Source organism: Ictidomys tridecemlineatus, chromosome 2, assembly GCF_052094955.1.
Source record: "Ictidomys tridecemlineatus isolate mIctTri1 chromosome 2, mIctTri1.hap1, whole genome shotgun sequence".
Taxonomy (NCBI): Eukaryota; Metazoa; Chordata; class Mammalia; order Rodentia; family Sciuridae; genus Ictidomys; species Ictidomys tridecemlineatus.
In genome coordinates this window covers 152519043-152543451 of record NC_135478.1, presented here as the reverse complement: position 1 = coordinate 152543451, position 24409 = coordinate 152519043, and the positions used below count along the sequence as shown (strand labels likewise).

Below are 24409 nucleotides of genomic sequence, written 5' to 3'. Positions count from 1 at the left end.
AGGTGGCATGTGGAAGTGTGCGTGAGGATAAGCAGTCATAGCCTGAAAGAGGTGCACATGTGTGGAAGAGCTCACAATGCCAAACTTAAACCCTATCCAAGTCAAAGTAACATCTAAATTAGAACATTAAAAAAAAAAAAAGTACATACAGTGAGATTTCAAAATTGCCAGGAAAATCTGGTTAAACTCAGGGTGATGGAGTACATGAACTACTACTAGCAATTAAGAGAATCACAGAACCCAAGGATAGTCAGGTTGTGATGGAATCACTTCATTTAGTTGATGCACTTCCCCTCACTCAAGAGGAGCAAACGGCAGCCTAGTCTTACACAAAGGCACAAACCTCATTATTGCCCCTACAAAAAAATATAACTACACACCCACACTGCACAGAGTATTTAGGAGTTACTCAACTAGGAAATCTGAGATCAATCAAAAAGCACAGCTACAGAAAAGGAAAAATACACAAACTGGACTTCAACAAACTAATAACTTTATGCATCAAAGATATTACCAAGAAAGTGAAAAGACAACCAACGTAATGGGAGAAATACTTGCAAATCAGATTTCTGTTAAGGATCTACTAACCCAGAATATACAAAGACCCCTTAAAACTCAAAAACAGAAAGACAAGCAACCAAGTCAAGAAATAGGCCAAGGATATGAACAGACCTTTCTCCCAAGGAAATAAAGGAATGACCAATGAGTACATGAAAAGATGTTGTTCAACACTATTCATCATCAGGGAAATGAAAATCCAGAACACGAAATGCTGCCAGGCACGGTGGCGCACACCTGTAATCCCAGAGGCTAGGGAGGCTGAGGCAGGAGGATCTCGAGTTCAAAGCCAGCCTCAGCAACAGCGAGGCATTAACAACTCAGTGAGACCCTCTCTCCAAATAAAATACAAAATAGGGCTGGGATGTGACTCAGTGGTCAAGTACCCTGGGTTCAATCCCTGGAAACCCCACCCCCAAAAAAGAAAAGAAACAAGACGCTAGCTGACCTATTCTATAATAGCTTTAATCCAAAAGGAGAAGTGGGAGTGAGGATGCATAGAAATTAGAACACTTGCATACTGCAGATGGGACTATAAAAAGGCTCTGCAGCTCAGTGGTTCCTCAAAAAGTCACAACACAGAATTAACACATCACCCAGCAATTATACTCTGAACCATGTAATCAAAAGAACTGAAAACAGGTGTTCAAACATGAGCCCACATGTTCACGGCCTCACTATTCATAATAGCCAAAAAAGTGGAAATGACCCAAATGTCCATCACAGATGAATGGTTAAGCAAATTACAGCACATATATACCATTGGGCCATAAAAAGGAAAGCAGTACTGGTCCATGCTACAATGTAGACAAACTGGGCAAACATGCTAGGGACCAGAAGCCAGGCACAAAAGATCACATATCATGCAATTCAACGTAAGTGAACTATCCACAACAGGCAAACCTATAGATACCATAAGCAGATCAGTGGCTGCCTGGGCAGGAGGAAGGAGGAGAGAGGCTATTCTAAAAAGGTACAGGGCTTCCTTTAAGGGTAATGACAATGTTTGGGAACTAGATATGAAGTGGTGGACACCCATTACGAATGTACTAAATGTCACTGAATTGTTCACTTCAAAATGGCTAATTTTCTGTTTTATGAATGTGACTTCAACCACAACAAAATTTAAATCTCAGTTCATGATAATAACTTAAAAGGTCTCATCCCACTCTTCAAATTTGCTTATAATTATGTAAAACTCAGCAAGCAGGCCGCTAAATACCGTGGATCACAGGAAGAACACAGCTCTTCACCAGGTTAGCAAATGTTCTGTTGGCACCACTGAGCACAGGATTGGGCTATTGGTAAAGGTCCCTAAACTCCCTCCTAACCAGTCTGTTTCCCAGGGCTTCCTTTAGCAGTGGAGACTTCTGTATTATATCCCCCCAGATTCTCCCATCAACCTGAACAGTGAAACCCTGCATTGCCATCATGGCTCCCAAGGGCCCCCATTCCTCTCCACTCTGGCTGCTCTGTGCCCTGCGACAACAGTCCCTTGTAAACGCACGAGGGGAGGAAGCACAGTCTGCCTCAGGACCTCTGCCTGCTCCACAGATGGGCAAGGGAGTCTTTTCTGGTCTCTGCTCAAATGACCTCCTCCTCAGTGGGACCTGCCCCTTGACCATTCTTCCTGAAGCAGGACCCTGAGAGCAGCCAATTTTCCTAGCCCTTTCCCAACTTGGTTCCACTTCCTTCTATTTATTGCTGCCTGCTATTTTATAAGTTTTAAAATACAATACAGTTATTAGCTACCTCTCCCACAAAATTTAAACCTTGAGAGCACCAGGTGGGCAAAAACTTCAGTTTGTTTATCACTGGTCTCAGAGCCTGCACAGAGAGCAAGCTCAAGAATTTACTGAATGAACACAATGAACGTATTCATTAAATGAAAAAAAAAAAAGCACAATTATACACAGGAATGAATGCATGGAAAGTACAACAGCAAGGCTACACAAAACAACATTAAGTGATTATTTTTGGATTTGGAATTATAAGAAGAACAGAGAACAGTAAATGGCATTTTAATGTCAGACTACCTTCTCCTAATCATGGCTCCACCCAAAAGCTGAGTAACCAGGGCCGGGTATCTTCACTTGCAAATGCAGAGAACAGTTCTGTAGTTATTATAAAGATTAAACAACATATGCAAGTACTTGCTATGGTTTGGATACAGTTTAAGTATATCCTCCCTACCCCCCCCCCCCCGCAAGGTTCATTTGATACAGGCTTGTTCCCCAAGATGCTGGTATTCTTATGTGGTGGGACATTTCAGAGATGCAGCCTAGTTGGGGTTCTTAGGTCAATTGGGGGTATGGACTCAAAACAGATTGTGGGACTCATCTCTTTCTGGCTTCCAGTTTTGAGATGTGATTCTTGCTCCTGTATGCATTCTTTCCGTCTATCGTGGGGCTCTCCTCGGGTATTTCATTACAGCAATAAAAAACTGACTCACTCCAATAAGAATGGCAGCCATTATGAAGTCAAACAACAATAAGTGCTGGCGAGGAAAAAGTACACTCATACATTGCTGGTGGGACTGCAAATTGGTGCAGCCAATTTGGAAAGCAGTATGGAGATTCCTTGGAAAGCTGGGAATGAAACCACCATTTGACCCAGCTATTCCCCTTCTCAGACTATACCCAAAAGACCTAAAAGGAGCATACTACAGGGACACAGCCACATCCATGTTTATAGCAGCACAATTCACAATAGCTAGAATGTGGAAGCAACCTAGATGCCCTTCAATAGATGAATGGATTAATAAATGTGGCATTTATACACAATGGAATATTACTCAACACTAAAAAATAACAAGATCATGGCATTTGCAGGCAAATGGATGGCATTAGAGCAGATTATGCTAAGTGAAGTTAGCCAATCCCTAAAAAACAAATGCCAAATGTCTTCTCTGATATAAGGGGGGTGACTCAAAATGGGATAGGGAGGAAGAGCATGAGAAGAAGACTACCACTAAATAGGGAAGAGAGGTGGGAGGGGAAAAAGAGGGAGAAAGGGGGTTGTGCAGAAGATGGAAGGAGAACCTCATTGTTATACAAAATACATGTGTGATGTTGTGAGGAGAAAAAGAAAAAAATGTGTCACATTAGATTGGATAGAGAGAAAGGATGGGAGAGGAGGGGAGGAGTAGGGGGGATAGGAAGGGCAGCAGAATAGAATAGACAATATGATTGATGTATGTACATTCCATGTATATATTATATGTCAAAATTCATTCTGCTGCATGTATGACTAAAAATAAATAAATAAATAAATAATTTTTTTAAAAAACTGACTTACAGTATTCAATAAAGTCACCTGGCACACAGTCAACAACATGTATGCTTAAGAGTCCCTCTTAATTTTTTCTTTGCAATTTTTCTTTGAGAAATTTACATATAAAAAAAACTCATCAGGGAGTAATATCAGCAAAGTAGTGAACCAGGAAACTCTAAGGTTTTGCTTCCCCAAGGAGACAAAAAAAGAAAGAAAAAGAAAAAGAAAAAACAAGAATTGACTGAACTAACATTACAGGAGTTCTGGAAAATGGCCAAAGGTCTACAGCAACCAAGCAAATGCCCAACCAAGAAAAATAAATAAATCACCGACAATGACAATTGCACAAAATTCTGTGGAATTTTTTTCTCATTCTTTTCTATCCACTCCACAAGGCAATCTTAGTCTGGCGGTATTGCAGTCTAGTTTCTTTCCCAGAAACCAGAATGATTCCGTAATTTTTTTTTTTTTTTTTTTTTTTTTTTTGGTACCAGGGATTGAACCCAGAGACTCTTAACCACTGAGACACATCCCCAGCCTTTTTAAAAATTTTAGATTTTGATGCAGGATCTCACGAAGTTGCTTAGGGCCTCTCTAAATTGCTGAGGCTGGCTTTGAATCTTCAATCCTCCTGCTTCAACTCTCAAGCCACTGGGATAACAGGTGTGCACTGCTAAGTGCCGTTTATAACATTCTAATCTATCAGGGAGCTGCCTGAAGGAATGGGACCTATCTCACCTCATTTGGACCCCAGATGGGGTCTTGAAATTTGCAGGGAGACTACAGACCTGCAGATGGTACAGATATCAGGTGTGGAAAAATATAAGAACTTCTGCAGCCCAGTAAGAACTGGGTGAGATGCTTACAGCTCATAGGTTAAGAGGAAATTCCAGGGAAGATATAAGACAGTCATAGCATTTATGGACAATAATCCATTTGATAGCAGATTATAAAGTTACATAAAGAATGAAGTTATGTGTGGTTACAAAAAAAAAAAAAAGGAAGAAAGAAAAGCCACAAATATGGGGGACTTCACAAAGCTACACACAGCTCCAGGCAAGACAATGTGTTCAGAAAATATCTGAGAAGACCTTAAGTTTTCAGACTCAGAACATGCCCAGCTAATCACTGTAGGACTTCCCTGGCCCAGAGCCAATCAGTAAGAACGGAAAGAAGTGGCTGTCTTATCAAATATCCAATTTTCGACAAAAGGCATACATAGAAAGAGAAAGGAATAACATATTCAAAGGAGCAAATAAGCTGGGAGGGAGCACAGAAACTGGGAGGGAGCACAAATATTGCCCTCAAAGAGCAAAAGGAAGCACAAAGAACTAAAGCAAAATGACACAGAAGCAAAAGGAGTTTATCAACAAAGAGAAATTATGAAAAGAAACCAACAGAAATTCTGGAGCTAAAGAAAATATAATCACCAAATAGAAAATTTCACAAGAGTAGTTCAAATACATGTCTGAAGGCACAGTAATCAGCAAACTTGAAGGCACTTGAAAATATCAAGGGTGTCCAGTCAGAATGATAATTATCCAGAATACAAACAATAATAAATGCTGGAGAGAATGAGAAGAAAAAGAAACACTTTACACTGCTGATGGGATTGTAAATTAGTATATCCACTATGGAAATCAATATAGTGGTTCCTCAAAAGACTAGACATGTAACCACCATATGACCCAGCTATACTACTCCTTGGTAGTTATCTTAAAGAATTAAAGTTATCATACTATAGTGATAGAGGCAGTCTCATGTTTCTAGCAGAACAATTCCCACTAGACAAACAATGGAACCAGTCTGGGTATTCATCAATGGATAAATGGATAAAGAAAATGTTGTATGTATACAGAACGAAATTATATCATTTCCAGGAAAATGGATGGAACTAGATCATTATGTTAAGCAAAATAGGCCAAACTCAAAAAGTACTGTCAAGGGTCATATGTTTTCTCTTATATGTGGAAGCTGGAGAGGAAAAAGAAAGATGGAATAGGCAGGGATCACATGAAAATCAAAGGGAGATCAGTAGAGGTAAGGGACCGTGGGATGGGGACCGGGAGGCGAGAAGTGCTGGGAAGTGATATTGGCCAAATTACATTGTTGTATTGTGTGCATGTACCAATATGTAATAATAAATCCCACCATTATGTACAACTACAATGTACCAATAAAAAATGTGGGGGGAAACATCCAATGTGAGGAAAGAAAATAAAGAAGAATGAATACAGCTTAAAGAGATTTTTTTCAAACAGATCAATACATGAATTATGAGAGTCTACAAAGGAAAGAATAGAGAGATTATTTAGTAAAATCATGGCCAAAACTTCCCCCAAAGTTAATGCAAGACATGACTATACAAATCCAAGCAGCTCAGTGAACTCCAAGTAATATAAATCCGAAGAAACCTAATTGATGACATGTATAATCAAACTGCTAAAAGACAGAGAATCTTAAAAGCAGCAAGAGACAAGCTACTTGTCACATCTAGGGGATATTCAATAATATTATCAGCTCATTTTTCAGCAGAGACCTTAGAGGCCAGATGCAGTACAATGGTTCATTTATAATACATTTAATATGCTGAAAGGAAAAAAAACACTATCAAACAATAATTCTGCATTGGGGTGGGTGGGACTATCCTTCAAAAGTGAGATAGAAACTAAGACATTCAGATATCTTAATGAGTTCATGACCACTCAGTGAGTTCATTACTGGTAAAGAACAGAGTGGTTTAGGTTGAAATGGAAGGACACCAGTGACTTAAAGTCATTCCAAAACATATAGTTCTCAGGTAAAGATAAATACATGGAAATATAAAAATGAGTATTATTGTAAATTTAATTTTGTTTTTGTTTTTGTTTTATTGTGGTGCTGGGGATTAAACCCAGGGCCTTGTGCAATAACTTGTAACTTTACTTTCTATTTTTTATAAGGAAAACTAACAAATCTGTCAGTGGGTACACAAAGCATTGAGATGTAATTTATGATAGTACTGTACAAGAATAGTGTTTTTGTCTGTCAGTTTTAAAATCAAATTGGTATCAAAGAGGTTGTTATTACCTTAGAATGTTATACATAATACTCAGGATAACCACAGAGAACATATGGACAGAAAACACAAGAAAATGTAACTTAGAGTAAAAATATGTCACTACAAAGAAATCAACTAAATACAAAGTAATGAAGGAAGAGGGATCAAAACAAGCCATTAAGATATAACAAAATGCAAAAACTAAGCTGTTAAGGCAGAAAATACAAAATACAACAATTTAGTCATTTCCTACTAGTTATTACTTTAAATGTACATGGATTAAATTCCATAATCAAGAGATAGGCTGGCAGAGATTTATAAAAGGCATTAACTACATGCTATCTACAAAAGATTTAGTTTAGATCAAACAAATAGGTTGAAAGTGAAAGTAAGTAAAAAGACATTAAGTGCAAATAGTAGCCAAAAGAGATGGAATTGGCTAACATCAGACAAATAGACATTAATTTTAAAAAGACAAAGACACTATTGACTGACAAAAAAAAAAAAGTCAATTCGTGGGGCTGGGGTTGTGGCTCAGTGGTAGAGCACTTGCCTAGCACATGCAAGGCACTGGGTTCAATCCTTAGCACCACATAAAAATAAATAAAAATAAAGGTATTGTGTCCAACTACAACTATAATATGTACACACACACAATTCACTAAGAAGATAACAATTTTCAATATATGCACCAAAATCAAAGCTCCAGGACATATGAAGCAAACACTGACAGAATTGGAGAAAGGAAGAGAGAGTTCTATAATGATGAAGACTTCAACACTTTACTTTCAATCATAGATTGAACAACCAAATAACAGCAATAAGAAAACAGAGGACATGAACAATACAATAAACCAACTAACAGACACATAGGACATTCTACCCAACAGGAAAACACACACATAAAAATTATCCAGGACACACCATTTGACAGTCCACAAAACATGTGAATGAATCTTAAGTGATTAATGTCATATAAGCAATTTTTTCTGAGCCCTAGAATAAAATTAGAAATCAGTAACAGAAGAAAAACAGGACAGCTCAAAAGTATGCAGAAATCACATAACACACTCTTCATGGGATAAGTCAGAGAAGAAATCACAAGAGAAATTAGAAAATAATGGTTGAGCAGCCCTAATCTAAAAATCTAAAATCCAACGTGCTCCAATGTTTGAAAATCTGATCTCCAACATGACGCCACAAGTGTGGAAATTCTATGCCGTGAAATTTTATTTCATGCACAAATTTATTAAAAATACTGTACGAAATTACCTTCAGACTTCGTGCATCAGATATATATATGAAAGATAAGTGAATTTCAAGTTCAGAATTGGGCCCCATTTCCCAACATATCTTATTATGTAAGTGCAAATATTCCACAATCCGAAAAAGAAATCTGAAGTCTGAAACACATTTGGTATCATTTTGGATAGGGGGTACTCAACCTGAGCCTTTAAACAAATGCAAATGAAAATAAAACATACCAAAACTTACAGGATGCAGAAAAAAATATGCTAAGTGGGAAGTTTACTGCTGTAAACACTCACTTATGTTAAAAGGGAAAACAGATCTCAAACCAAATTTACACATTAAAGAACAAGATAAAGTACAACCAACAAAACCCAAAGCCAGTGGAAAGAAGAAAATAATGATTAGAGCAAGAGACAAATAAAATAGAGAACAAACCAAGAGAAAAAAAAAATCAATGACATCAAATGTTGATTCTTTAAAAATATTCACAAAATTAAACTTTCAGTTACTTAAAAAAAAAAAACTCAAAATTACTAAGTTCAGAAATGAAACTGGGACTTTGCCACCAATCCTGTAGAAGTAAAAAAGGATTTTAAAGGAGTACTAAAAATGATTATATACCAATAATTGGATTATCTAGGTGAAATGGATAAATTTCTAATAACACAAAACTTATCAAGACCAAATTATGAAGAAACAGAGATCTGAATAGATCTATAACTTGTGAGGATTTGAAACCCTCCCAAACAAAGTAAAGCCCAGGTACTAATGGCCTCACTAGAGAACTCTATCGAACACTTAAAGAAGAATTAACACCAGTCCTCTAAACTCTTCCAAAAAATAACTGAAGAGGAAGGAACACTTCCTGGAGCCTCTAAAATCTAGCATTATCCTGATACCAAAGCCAAATACTGTAAGAAAACTACAGAGCAACATCCTATATGAATTTTGATGCAAACATCCTCAACGAAATTTAACGGCATAGCGAAAAGATTATACTAGATGACCAAATGAAACTTATCCCTGCAAGGCAAGATAGTTTGACACATGAAAATCAATTAATGTAAATACACCATGTTAAAATAAAGAGGGAAAATGATCACCTTAACTGATGTAAGGAAAAAAAGCCTCTGACAAAATTTAACATTTTTTCATGATTAAAAAGATAAATAAATCTCAGCAACAAGAATGGAAGGAAATGTCATCCACCAAATAAAACCCACCCACAGCTAGCATCATACTCAAAGGTGAATGAAAGACTCAAAGTTGTTGCCCCCTAAGATGAGGAACAAGACAAATTTGCCTGCTTTCACCACATCTATCCAACATAGTGCTGAAAGCTCCAGCCACTGCAGTCAAGCAAGGAAAGAAGAGTCATTCCAATCGGAAAGGAAGAAGTAAAACACACCTGTTAGATGACATGTCTGTATATGTACAGAACAGTAGAGGTGCCACAAAAAAAGTAGTCAGAGCGATTAACAAAGTCAACAATGTTGTGGGACATAAAATCCACATATAAAAATTAGCTGCATTCTACATGATAATAATAAAGAATCTGAAAAAGATACTTTAAAAAAAATCAATTCCATTTAAAATGGCATTAAAAAGAATAATATTTAGGAATAAAGGTAACCAATAAGGTACAGTTCTTACATACTGAAAAGTACAAAACATTACTGAAAACTTAAGGAAAACATAATAAAGACAAAGATATCCTATGTTCATGGGTTGAAATACAGTATTGTTAGGATGACCACACTACCCAAGCCATCAACTGATTCAATGTAATCCCTATCAAAATACCAAGGATGGAATTAGGATTGTGGCTCAGTGTTAGAGCGCTTGCCGAGCGTGTGTGAGGCACTGGGTTCGAATCTCAGTACCACATATACGTAAATAAACAAAATAAAAGTCCATCAACAACTAAAAAATATATTTTTAAAAAAAATACCAGGGATGTTTCCTATAGAATTAGAAGAGACTAACCTGAAATTCATATAGAATCTCAAGGGACCCTAAATAGACTAATATCTTAAAAACAAAAACCAGTGTTTGAAGACTCAACACTTCCTAATTTCAACACTTACATCAAAGCTACAGTTATCAAAATGGTGCATACAGACCAACTGGAGAACAGAGAGCCTGAAATAACCTGACACAGCCAAATGACTTTGGTGATAAGAGTGGCAAGACCATCCAATGGGAAACAATATTCTTTTCAAAAAATGGTGCTAGACAAACTTCATGAATCCACATGCAAAAGAATGAAGTTGAGCCTTACCTTAAACCATCTATAAAAATGAACGCCAAAATGAATCAAAGGCCCAGATACATAAAAGCTTTATGATAGTGGACTGGACTGTGATTTACTGGATACAGTAACAAATGATAAAATAGGTGAACTGAACTTCATCAAGATTAAAAACTTGTGAAAAGGACACTAGTCAGCGAAAAGGCAACCTACAGAACAGGAGACAATATTTGCAAATCATATATATGAGTAGGAATTAATATGCAGAATATAAAACCAACTTCAACTCAACAACTACAAAAACCTCAATTAAATTAACATTTGAATTAACATTCCCCCAAAGAAGACATACAGAAGGCAAATGAGCACGTGAAAAGATGCTCAACATCAGGAATCATCAAGAAAATTACATCAAAAACAATAGGAGATACCACCTCTTAGTCAACAGAGCGGCCATCGTATAAAAAAATAAAAATAAACAACCTACCACCAATCAGCAAAGACGTGAACAAAAACTGAACCCCTTGCACACTGCTGGTAAGAAGAGAAAATGGTGCAACTACCATGCCAAATAGTAAGGTGTTTTATCTAAAAATGAAACTTAGAATTACTATATGGCCCAGCAACTGCACTTTTAGGAGTATAACCAAAAGAACTGAAAAGAGACACTCCTGAAGATATGTGGAAACTGTCACCCACGGTATATGAAAACATTATTTACAATAGCCAAAAGGTAGAAACAACCAAATGTCCTTTGATGAATGAATGGATTTAAAAAAAAAAAATGGTACATACACATAAAGGAATACTGGCAGATACAATGCAAAGGAAATGAGATATGATAAAAAGAGCATTACTCAACCTTAGAAAGAAATGAAATTCTGACACCCACTACAAGAATAAACCTTGAAACACTACGCTGAGTGAAATGAGCAAGCCACAAAACATTTTGCATGATTTCACTTGTATGAGATATGCAGGACAGCTGGGCGCCTGTTGCACACCTGGAATCCGAGAGGCTGAGACAGGGGGATTGCGAGTTCAAAGCCAGCCTCAGCAATGGTGAGGCACTAAACAACTCAGTGAGACCCTCTCTCTAAATAAAATACAAAATATGGCTGGGGATGTGGCTCAGTGGTTGAGCGCCCAAGAGTTCAATCCTGGTACCCACCAAACCCACCCCCCACCCTCAAGAAAAGAAGAGATATGCAGGATCTCAAAACTCTCAGACAATACTAAGGAGAGAGATTACAAGGGGATTAGGGTGGGGGAGATGGATACAGAATTTTTTAGAATGATTTAAAAAAAAAAAAACCTTCTGGAGGTAATGGTGATAGTTACATAACAGTAGTGATTATACTCAATCATGTATTTAAAAATGGTCAAAATAGTTCATTTTACTGTGTGCCTTTTACCCCAATAATAAAAGGCCCCAAAGTAATTAATGTTATTTTTAAGAGAGAAAATATGCGCAAGGAGAAATATAGACATGTAGTTTGTATAGGCTTAGAAGAGCTATTCAATAGCAGATACATGGCCAGTGAGTGGAATTTTGGCAGAGATGGATACATTTGGCAAGTACTGGTCTAGTCCCTTTTCCAGGGAGGTCTGCAAATAGGAACGTGAAGCCAAAGTTAAGCATTCTCTGAACTCTGAGATGGATGATCAACTCAGACCCGTCAGTTTCTGTGCTTTCAACTAGGCACCACTGGCAATCTGGACAGAACAAATTGCTTCGTCCTGGGGGCCTCTCCTGCCTGCCAGGTGGGCCTTAACACCCCTAAACTCCAAACCACCAAATAACAGGAGTACCTAACAGTCAAAAACAAACCCACATATCTCTATTACCACCACCAGGACCCCAGCTCACTCAGATGACAACCACAGAGCAAATCCAACACTGAAATACGAGCACCTGGATGTAAAGTTAGAAAACAGCAGCAAACAACTCCAAAGCTCCGGGAATGGCTTAAAACAAAAAAGCCTGCTTTCTTGTTCATACTGCATGTTCCTCACAGGCCGGACAGTGGCTCTACTCCACGAAGAACCGGGTTGACCAGGCTGCCGGTATCTGGAATGCTGGCAGACACAGTGCGGAAGGAATGAGATACGGTAAACAATCTGCTAGCATTTGAAGAATCCCACCTAGAAGTGACATGCCACACTTCTGCTCAGACTTAATTGGGCAAAGCAAGTTAAACAGCCTGGTGTGTTTCAAGGGGCCAGGAAAGTGCAACACTGACATTTACCCAGCAAGAAAAGACAAGAAGGTTAGAACAGAGTCCTGATGACTTCCAAACTATGCCTGGAGAGTGTTCCATAAGCAGAAGACACTATTTAAATATTAGTTATTAAAAGAGTGTAAAGTACTATTACTTTGCACTATCATCCCCACAACAGGTATTTATTAAGCATTTAATATCTGCTATGCACCACTCCAAAAGATGTGACAAAAAATGAGTCATATGCAGTAGGGTGAAACAATGTGATGTGACAAACCGTGAAATGGCAAGTAAGTCCAGAAGCTGGAGGTGTCCCCAAGACAGCATGTTACCCTGCAGAGGAGGCAATGGTCAGGAAGACTTCTAGGGGCAGTGACATTGGCCTTATCTACATAGTTACGAGATGGACACAGTCTGGGGCAGGACATACAGAAGCTTCCCAGGTGGAGGCAGGGATCTGAAGGTGCCTGTCTTTCAGAGGAGGAAAGAGTCCCATGCTCACTCCAAGAAAGCAACACAGCACAGCTCTTCCAACTGCTGGGGGACTCTCCCGTTCTACAGTCCAGCCCTGGAAGCCTTTCTTCAAAATCTCCTGACACACATCTACCCTAAGGGCACTGACTGTGGCCATGGAAGGTGAGCTCCAGCAATGCCCCAACACGCTGCTCAGGCTGTAGACACCACTAAGCTCCTGGCACTGAGCCGCAGTGAATGACATACCAAGAGCACATCCTTCTGCGGTGCCTCATTACAATTGCTTAGTCCAAGGAAGGTCAAGAGGACGCCCAGGCTCCCTCTTCCCTGAGCGAAGCTGGCAATGAGGGGAATGGGGAGACTTTTAAGTCAGGTAAAGGGAGAGGTACAAAGAGGTCTTGTGTATGGGGCGGCAAGGCTACATGGGGCCTGTGGGCTTACTACTCTATTAAAAAAAATAAACCTCCCGAAAGGGAAAAAAAATCCTGGAACACTTGTCAGGGGGTTAAAAAAAATGAGAGTTAAAAAGAAGAAATGAGGGCTGGGGTTGAGGCTCAGTTGTAGAGCACTTGCCTAGCATGTGTGAGGCACCGGGTTGTATTCTTAGCACCGCATATAAATAAATGAATGAAATAAAGGTCCATCAACATCTTAAAAAAAAAAAAAAAAAGAAAAGCTGGGCATGGTGGTGCACTCCTGTAATCCCAGCAACTCTGGAGGCTGAGGTAGGAGGATCATGAGTTCAAAGCCATTCTCAGCAACTTAGCAAGGCATTTAGCAACTCGACACTGTCTCTAAATAAAATATAAAAAAGAGCTGGGGATGTGGCTCAGTGGTTCAGCACCCCTTGGTTCAATCCCTAGTACCAAAAATAAATAAACAATGGTATTAAATACACCATTATTGTTCTTAACTTTCCTTTTTAAACTGCGAATGGAAAACAAAACAACATTTTACATTTTAAAAAAAAATGTTCCTAGGGGTTTCAACATCAACTAAAAAAAATTTTATCTCCCTTCCCCACATTTAATATCCTTCAGAGTCATGGAGCTTTAAATAGATTTGGGGGAGTGGGAGGCAGTTAGCTCTTCTATCTCAAGGTTTATAGTATGATTTCTGAATTTTACACTTGGCAGTCCATGCTTCTCCAGCGTGGGAGCTCAGTGACAGCCTGAGGGCTTCCAGGGCCACAGGTAGGGCAGGAGAGGGGAGTTTTTTTCCAAGAACTGTCCTTTCTAATTCTGTTTTTGTATTAAAATAAGTTTTAAAAAAAATGTATGCAGGAATAGAATACAAAATAGGCCTGACTTTGAAAGATAGAACTGAAGATTTATGAGGACATTCCTATGTAGGCAGCAGGAGCTGCTAGACCTGCAGGCCTCTGGGGCAGGCAGGAACTGGCTTCCACATTAGTTCAACAGAAAAATTTGAGCAGCTGTTACAGGATGTTCCAGCCCATCATAACTCATACTTCCACTCATTTGGCAATGACAGCCATAAATCACCCTTTTTTAAAAATTTCAACAAATATTTAACACCAACTATATGCCCTGTCCTTCACCCATCAGCTGGATGACCATGATTTGGGGTTACCAGTCACTACCTGGAGAAAATCCTGGAGACTTCACCACAGAGGAGGTCCTCCTGTCTACAGCAGGCAAGTACTAAGATTGATGCCACAGACCCAGAGTGCCAGTGCAAGGCACTCTTCAGGTACAAAAGACCCTCTTCAAACAGAAGGTTAAAGATGGGGAGCTGCCCTCACTACTGTGCTGCTCTTCATGGGGGTTTAAGGACACTGCGGAAAGGATTCTTGAGAAAGCCAGCACCACTGGCAGGGATCCGATCCCAGGAATCTGTTGCCCACACACCTGGCAGCCTGGGCTGGCACAGGCCCGAAGACTCATACTTAGGGATTCCATATGCCATTCTTTAAATGTTCTATAGAAATGCAACAAAGAGAATAGACAGATATCGTTAAGTACACATCTTGGCAAAGTTTTAGAGTGTTACTCGCCCTTTATAGCCAACACCTGCATCAGAAGTACTTTTTTTTTTTCTTTTTGCTCTTAGAAATCACCACTGTATAATGGTACAGTTGGACTTCTAAGGCATTCAACCTCCAATGAAAACACATTTTCAGGAATGCAATCTAGGAGACTATTATCTTCTAAGTAAGCAAGGCAAAAAAGGCAACTCTTAAAAAAAAAAAAAAAAGTTAATTTCTGCCACACAGGAGAGAAGCTCACCTTGGAGTGGGCTTCCTTCTGGGCCAACATGACCAACTTATACACAGTCCCCACCAACCCCAATCCAGTCACTCCACTGCGCATCCACGAGCACCTGCCTGGGTCATCTCGGTTTTCTAAGCAGACCAGATGGTGGTAGAGAATGGACCTCTAGGACAACCCTCCACTTTCACTCACACTAAAACACTCTAGATGGTTTAGATTCTGAGAGACAATAGTCATCATTTCAGTTTTCATGAGCCTTAGTACTAACCACAGTAAAAACTGCTTTCCCTCAGCCAATACAGCATAACAGGAGGGGAAACACCCTAGAAAATATTGGTATCAGAGTCCCACCTAGTGAAAACCAGCCACATTCCCTTTGCCAGATGTTAAATACATTATAAGGAAAGAATGATTTAAGACAAACATAAAAAAAAAAAAAAACAACCACTGTGTGACTTCATCACAAGTCATAAAATATATAATGTTTCCACTCTGGGACGTTTATTCCAAGTTCCTTTAAGAAAAATATTTTTCAAGAGAAAATTAATACATTAAATACACATCTACTAGCTGGGCACAGTGGCACCTATGATCCCAGCGCCTCAGGAGGATAAGACAGGCGAATCACCAGTTCAAAGCCAGCCTCAGCAAAAGCAAAGTGCTAGGCAACTCAGTGAGACCCTGTCTCTAAGTAAAATACAAAATAGGGCTGGGGATGTGGCTCAGTGGTTGAGGGTCCCTGAGTTTCAATCCCCGGTACCAAACACAAACACACACACACACACACACACACACACACACAACACACACATATACACCCTACTCATTAACACTGTACAGTCACTAAAACTGAAAACTTTGTAAAGACTTCCTGCAAACTACTTCAAAAATCAGTACTGACAGTACTAAGAAAAGCAGAATTCTGGGGTGGGGGATGTAGCTCAGAGGTAGAGCACCTGTCTAGCACATGCCAGTCCCTAGGTTCAATCCCCAGCACCAAAAATTTAAAAAGCAAAATTCAAAGAGCAAGCAAACAAGATTCTGAAAAAATGACTCTTATTCCACAGGCCACTGCAAGACGAAAAGGATCCAGAAAATGAGGCACAGGGAGTACGGGAAGCAGAGCTATGGCTCACCATTTTGCTGTCACGTCAGCTTATATCAACATGATGTTACTTACACAATACAAAAATCATGTAAAAGTCATTCCTGTGTAAAAGCTTTACAGATCTTATCATATTCCCAAAACGACAAACGTCAGTTTGACTTTACATTGTGGGACTTAATAAACCAAAATCCGGGCTGAACTGGCTGAATGGTACCACAATATATTTAAATAGCATGTTACACTCCACAGGTCCTTAAATCATCTCAGTGAGATGGCAAATAAGGCTGAGATTTCTATCCTCATTATTTCAGGGAAAGCTAGTGACCCAACCAGTTCCTGTGATTCCAGTGACAAAGAACAGGCAGTGGTTCTAGAGCCAGAATCCTAGATGAACAACTCCCTGGGTTGATTCTGGGCAAATGGGCCAACTTGTAGCCTTATCTGTAAAATGTAATAATACAACCTACTTCACAAAACCACAGGGAGGATTAAATCGTAATCCCTAGCACAACATAACATAACTTTGAAAAGGCAAGGTCAGTTTCCATTTCTTGAAAGAAAAGGGATAGTACTCCCCCCATCCCCAACCCCAAGGCTACCAAGGTCAGCAGGCTGCTGAGCTAAGGCAAAGGCAAAAGTGGCAAGGAGCTACAGAAATATCTTAGGGGCCAGGCAGTAGAAGGGACCACAGTATTGTGTTTTTGTACTTCCACTATAACTAATAATGTGAGGCACTCAATGATCACCTGATAAAGGGACTAACCCAGGCAGCAAGTCCTCTGACAATTATGAAGAAAAGCCAAAGCATCAACTGTCTGTTTGAACTTAAACTTTGGCCCTTGTACAACAAAACTCCATGGCATATTCTGCAGTTGCATTCAGGGCACGAGCATTTACCACCACAAAAGGTAAACTTTTTTAAGTGTTTACTTCAGCTACATGACTTCCCCTTGCCAAATATGCCTCTGAATGGTCCGACTGCAAAATATTCACAAACCACTGCTTTTTAAAGACAAAAAGGAAATAAAATGGTCCCACCAATGTTTTCTTATCTCTATCCCAACGCCAAGTAGCCTGAATCAATTCCACTTTGGTAAATAAAGCTAGAAGTATTTTATGAAACAAAACTAGATTTTGGAGGTAAAGATTCTAAACTATAACTCAGAGACAGTAGTAAGGAGTAAAGGAAAATTCCTAAGAGCCATTCAAAACTAATACACTTGGATATTCGATTCAAATCGTCTCTCTAAACTTTTTCATTAATATATTCAAGCATTCATAAATTTCTTTAAGTCACATATTATCTCATGGTTTTCTGTCCTATATACCTGTTGAGATCAGAACTGCTGTGATCTCTAAGAATTTAGCTCTGCTTGTCAGTAGCCTTACGAAAGAACAAGTAGCCTTTTAAATATAGGACTATTAAAGTGGCAAATCATTGTCCTGAGAAATCACACATGACTTCCCCTCTGTTACCAGCTTCTGGGGTTCTGGGCACAGATTTCAAGCCATAAAATCAGATGGGTTTTACTGCCTTAAGGGCAATACCAGAAAAATTCCCCTTTGCCCTTTCAACAGCATACTCCATGCATATGCATAACATTTAGCATTATTTCCTTCTCAAAGAGTGCAAAATGCAACCTGGAACTAGAAAAGTGGAAAGAAGGAAAGTGACTTTCAGGACCTACCAGCCTCTCTGCTAAGGAACTGAGACTCGGGTCCAGTGAGCTGCACTGTTGTGAGTTTAGCAATAGATCACATCCTTGCCTCTGCTAAATATTGTTTCTGTCACTCAACATAAAAGCACAAGATACAGTGGTCAGCCTATCAAAGACCACAGCCCATGGAAGGTGAAATCACTGTCAGAGAACACTGAATCCAACACACTGGTGGGGAGCAGAAACAGAGGCTTCAAAGCGGTTCCAAGTACAAATGAGTATCCCCTCAAACACTTGCTAATCATAACAGGTCTTCCTAAACTGCTCTGCTGCAACACCTTGCAGTTGTGTGCTTTCCAAGGGATGGAAATTATATTTACTGTATGAATGAGATTAAAACACACAGCATGCTGGGCTGAGCCATAGTCACTGTGCAGAAATGCTACTTCAGGCATTCATCACACTGCTTTATTCATAAGGCTGGGAGACTGGGTAGAACCACACAAATTTAACATCTTGCAGTGCCTGAAATGTTCATTAAGTGCTCTTATCTGCAGTCACCTGCCTACCCTACGGAATCACTCTCAGCTAATTTAAATTAAAGAGACAATAATCTGCTCACATTTAAATTATGATGAACAGGAATATTTCCACAGGAAAAATCATCACATCTTAATTTGCACTGCCAATTAGGAGGTCTTCAGAAAAGAAAAAAAAAAGATCATCTTACATATAGTAATTTACTCTAATTGGTGTATAATGGGTTGGATATAATTTGAGGATCACCCCCACATGGTAAATAGTTTAACATTTCAGAATTACCAAAAATTAGCCTCATTATCTGACAGTAAAATGTTCACTTCCAACAACACATTGTGGGACTTTCTGAATTTCCAAAGCTTAAAGTATGAATGTAAGTGATCAAAGTGCAAAGAACTTTCCAGCAGAACAACAAGTTTCAAGAGGGATACATGAAGATACATTTTCTAATGATGAAATTCAAGAGAGCGCAAATCTCCTTCCAAAGGATTTTTTGTTTATTTTTAAGTCCTGGAGAGGCCAAAACTTCTAGAAGCAGAGGCCAAATGGCACACGCACCCGCGTACACACACACAATAATCCTAACACTGGGCTCAGTCCTTAGCCTTCCTCATTGTTTTCCTGCTTTGAAAATCACTTCACTGGAGGCATTTCAAAAACAATACTCTCAAACATCTATCAGGTTTTTCTCAAACAACCACTTTTCAGAAAGGCTTTCAGAAATTACTAAGTAGCCAAAGCAATCATTAGTGGCTCAGGGCCTTCAGTTGCCAGCAGACTGGCAGGTGACAGCAGTCCGGCAATGCCAGAGGTGCCACCTCTTCCTGGGGCCCCAGAGCCCAGGTGGAGGAAAGAGGTAAATGCCAGCCAGAAATTCTGGTGGAAGCTGTAGAGAGGTTCTCACAAAAGCAAGAAATTCTGCCTTGTACAAAACATCTCAGGTTCCCATCAGCAGCGGGTGGCTGCTTCCTTCCCTCTTAAAAATTGTCTAAAAAAGTTGTTAATGCTTATCCCTGAATAAAAATGTATGTTCATTTTCACTTAAAGTTAGAGCTTTTTATAGAATAGAGTTCATTTAAAAGTAATGAAAAGCTCTTTGAAAAAGAAAAAAAATATATATATATATATTAATTAAAAACCCTAAAATCTCGTTCACATTCCCACTACTCACTGAAACGTTTGAAAAACACTCAAGTATTTGTTAATAGGTTTTAAAGACCAGATAGATAGGCCCATAATGCGTAATTGGAGTCGTGGCTGAGTACACGATCTGGGATCTTGCAGTAGTTTTTTAACTTGGACTAATGACGTTGCCGTTTCCCCCAAGTGATTACAAACTACTTGAAAACATTTACAAAAAGTTCTAGAACAAACCCGCGAACAATTCCTTTTAAACTCCATTACCTAAATTAGGCTAAAGCTGACTCCCGATTGTTTTTTAGAAAATTCTCATTTCTTAAATTTCCTCATCTCTGTGCCAATTCCTCTAGGAAGGCGGGTGGTGCACCAAAACAAGCCCCCTCGCCCCACCAGGTCTAGGGAGCGCAGCTAACACAGGCGCTCCGCCCCCGCTACCTCCCGTCCGCACTTCCTTGGAAAAGAGTCCACACCTGGGGCCCGTGGCCCTTCTGTGGCCCTTCTGCGACCCCGGGGCCAACCGGAACCGCCCCCTATACTTGGGTGGCACAGCCCGGCCCCACCCTGCACACCTGCAGGGCACGCCAGCTCCAAAGTTTGCAGAATGGAGCGCGCCCGATCCACAGAACCATGGCCAAGGGCCACGTTTCCATTCCGAGGCCAGGGGCAGGGCCGGGGTGCAAAAGAAAAAGCAATCCACGGGGCAACCGGGCTGCGGCCGGTGGCCAGACCCTCACCTGGGAGCGAGTCGCCAATTCCATCTTCCTTACGTGGCTCCAGCCTCCTCGTAGCACGCGGCCACTAGAGCCAGGTAGCCACGGGCGCAGCGCACCAAGACCGCCCCCAGGCCGCGCAGCTGGCGCGCTCGGCCAGGCGCTCGGGCGGGCCCGGGGATATGCGCACTCGGCGCCCGGGACAGGGGGACCTCGCCGCACCGCCCACTCGGCGCCACGTCCTTAGGCCTCTAGCCTCTGGGCACTGACCCGATTTCGCGACCTGTGAACTTTACTTCGCAGGTGGTGCAAGACTGAGCTGTTCCTGAGCGCGACCAGAGACGGATTCTGGTCCGTTCGCGTCTTGCTCCCTCCTGCAGCGAAGGGAGGGAGTGGAGCGGTCCAGCCAGGTTTCGCGCGGGAGAAATGAGAAGAGGCAGTCCCGGCACAGCCTCCAGCTGGCATTCCTACTCGCTCTGCAAGTTCCTAGGGTTTCTTCCAGCTTGTGCTCTGGAGCGAGAACCTCTGCTGCAATCCACGTCTCCGATCCAAAAAAGAATTTTAGGGCGCCTACAGAGCTTGTTTTGTTTTGTTGTTGTTGTAAAGGGGCGGAGTCTACCCTCTCCTAGAACTTTTACTACTGGATTCACTTTTAAAACGGGCAACCCCAGCCCCCAGTTATTTTCCAAACATCTAATAGGACCTGCAAACCCTCCTGGAATTTAGTTGGCCATTGTACAGTAGGCCTCCACCCCTACTATATAAGGTTCCCGTCTAGCACCTACCATGTCATGTTTATTGTCTGGGAGACAGTTACCAACATAATGACATAAATAAATGTACTAATAATACCAATAAGTAATAAAGTAACTTTGTTAATTTGATAATGTAATTAATGTTAGTCTGATCACAGCTAATTAATAATATATGTAATAGCGATGATGCATATAAATGTAAATTTGGAGCAAAGACAGATACCATGAGGAAGAAAGAAAGTGGTTTTATAGTGACTTAAAACGGAGAAAATTTGGCAGAAGTCAGGGAAGATTTCTTAGAGCTAGGGTAGGAAGAGTAGAGAATTAAATGAGTGAGAGGCCTTCTGAAAGGCCTGAAGCAGGAAAATGAAATCTTGAAATTGTGTGCAAGCCTGTTTAGCACTACAGTCTTGAGTCCTTGTGGAATAGCCTGCATGCATAGGGCCTTCTGCAGCCCCTCTCGGGGGCTTGGGATTTGATGTTCATTTTGTCTTTGTTGAAATAATGCTTGCAACTGGCCAAACATTTACTCAAGCTTGAAGAGAAAACTTTTGGGAATGATCCTTTCTTTCTTCCTTAGTTCAATAAACATGTATTATGTGATCTCAGTGTTCCAGCCCCTGCGGGTGGTAGGGCCAACAAAACTTTGTCTGATTTAAGAAAATGTTTTAAGCTTTATTCGATGATGTCATTTATGATTCTAGCCAGTTTCATGTTTATCATGTTTGAGGTTTCCCCTTCATATAGTATCTCCTTGAATCTTCTCAGAAATCTTCCAGATTCCTTTGTAGCATCTATACTTTTAAAATAAGGGAATAGACTCTAAGAAGATACATTGAGAGTAAGATCCCTGACTCCCTGCCAGTAAGTGACATCAGGCTGCCAAACTGCAAACAAGTTTTTTTTTTTTTTTTTTTTAAATTGTTGTGGGAGAGTACCAGGGATCGAACTCAGGGGCACTCAACCACTGAGCCACATCCCCAGTCCTATTTTGTTTTAGAGACAGGATCTCACTGAATTGCTTAGCTACTTGCTTTTGCTGAGGTTTGCTTTGAAAGAGATCCTCCTTCCTCAGCCTCCAGAGCCACTGGGATTACAGGCCTGTGTCACTGCAAATGATTTTTTTATGCCACTAGATCCAGCATTCTTTCCATTTTTTTTTTTTTTTTTTTTACTTTTTCCCTTAAGCTGCCAGGAAGCTAGAATAAAAAAAAAAAAATTCAATTAGAGCTTATCTTTTTTTTTTTTAAACAGTAACACCCCCCCCCATGAACCAATGATTTCATTGGTATTTATTTCTTTTCACTGTTTTCAAAACCCTTTTGAAAAGGGGGTATAGATTTAATGTATGTCAGATTTTGCACAGCACTAGAAGCAGGCTACCGTACTTATAGTTTGGAAACCTATAAGCAGCTGAGCTTTTCTACTTTAAAAATCTGCCAGAACCAGCCTTAAGTCTTCAGACAGCAACCTAGAAACACTTCCTTTACCCAGTAAAGTCCATGTACTTGAATGCTTTTTTGCAATTCATTCTGTAGCCATGTTTTGTTGTCAGGGTTTGGTTCCATTCTGTTTAGGGAAATTCCTAAGGAACAAGAGGGATTTTAATATCACATTTTGGTAAGACTTTCTACTCTGATGGTTACTGATGGAGAAAAGTGTGAACACTGAGAAAATGATTGTCTCTTCTTGAGACAGTAGTATGCAGGGTACAACAGAGGAAATGTAGACATAATGTTTGCAAACAAACTTCTTCAAGAAGTGTATGTCTAGAAATCTATGCTTGCTTGCTTTTAAAATGTTTCTTTGAGAGAATAAGAAACTGTACTCCCCTTGAGCAAGGTAAAAAAAAAAATGTGATTAAAGACAGAAAGAGTTAAGATACTGCCACCCCAAAAATGCTGCTCTGGCATACTGATGATTCTAATTTAAATGAATTTAAAAAAAAAAAAAACAGCATTAGCCTGGACAACAGTGAGATCCTATCAAAATACAATTTTTAAAAGGGTTGGGGAGATGGAACATTTGCCTAGCTGGATTGAGGGCCTGAATTCAAGCCTCAGTACTGGTAGGAGGAGAGGGAGAGCAGGTACAGGAAGATTACATGACCTTCCTACAGTTTCTTAAAGACAGGAGATGAAATTTCCTCCCAAAGTATGCCTCCTTACAACACAAAGAAAGCAACATTCTTACCAAGGACAGGAAATTGAAGCTGAGGGAAATCTATACAGACCAACCTTGTTAACCTCACACTTAATCTTCTAGTCACTTCTCCCCCTGTTAACCACCCTAAGCCAAGGCCCTTTGACTTATCACGTTTTCACACATGACAACTTTGTCAACTTTAACTCTCTGGGTTTTCACTTCTTTATGACAGCTCCCATGCTACCTAAAATTTGTATGAAGTAAATGTGTTTGATTTTCTCTTATTAATCTATTTTATGTCAGTTTAATTATCAGACCCAACTGGGCCCTTGGGAGGATGGAAGTGAGTAGGGGAGGATGGCCTCCCTACAAAGCTATCACTGAACCTACTTTAAATGCTGTGAGAGTTGTGACTGGATGTCAGCCCTGGCCCTCAATGTTGGCACTGTAAAAGGTCCATACACCTCTGCCCTTGCCACAGGGCTAAGTTGTGAGCAAACTCCTCTGTCCATTCTTTTCTTTGTGGGGGAAGGAGTACTGGGGGTTTAACTCCAGGGCACTCAACCACTGAGCCACATCCCCAGCCCTTTTTTGTATTTAATTTAGAAACAGGGTCTCACTGAGTTGCTTAGTGCCTCACTTTTGCTGAGGCTGGATTTGAACTTGCCATCTTCCTGCCTCAGCCTCTGGATTACACAGGCCTTCTTTACAGTGAAGAATCTTACCAGTTTGGCAGTCTGAACAACTCAGCAAAGAATCCACTTTGGGCAGACAACTGAAAGCAATGTGATTAATATCTGAATACTGCTCAGCTTTATATTTGATCATAAATAAATAAAGTGTCAACAAGATAACACTATGTTCTCTATTTCTTGGTCATTTGAAATATCATCTCATTGTGATTAGACAAGACCTAACCTAGATTCTGATGTTTAAAAAACCACTTGAATAGTTTTAGGAAAAAACATCTCAACAATCAATAATCAAGTGTCTTTATATATGGAATACAGAAAAACACACATCATATCAAACTTTAATGGCCTATGATTC

The 24409-nt window shown here is 40.0% G+C and overlaps 1 protein-coding gene across 2 annotated transcripts in view; it reads right to left on the bottom strand.

The window, feature by feature from the left end:
* Cdca7l (cell division cycle associated 7 like) overlaps window positions 1-20876 on the bottom strand; it is a 45300-nt gene extending 24424 nt beyond the window's left edge. The window contains exon 1 of one of the 2 annotated variants that reach the window (XM_021728752.3): window positions 20484-20876. In XM_021728752.3, the coding sequence (XP_021584427.2) occupies window positions 20484-20507 (24 nt within the window). In that variant the 5' untranslated portion in view covers window positions 20508-20876. The remainder of the gene's footprint in view (window positions 1-20483) is intronic. The other variant, XM_005328801.5, reaches the window with a different exon arrangement.
* Between the last annotated feature and the right edge of the window lie 3533 nt (window positions 20877-24409).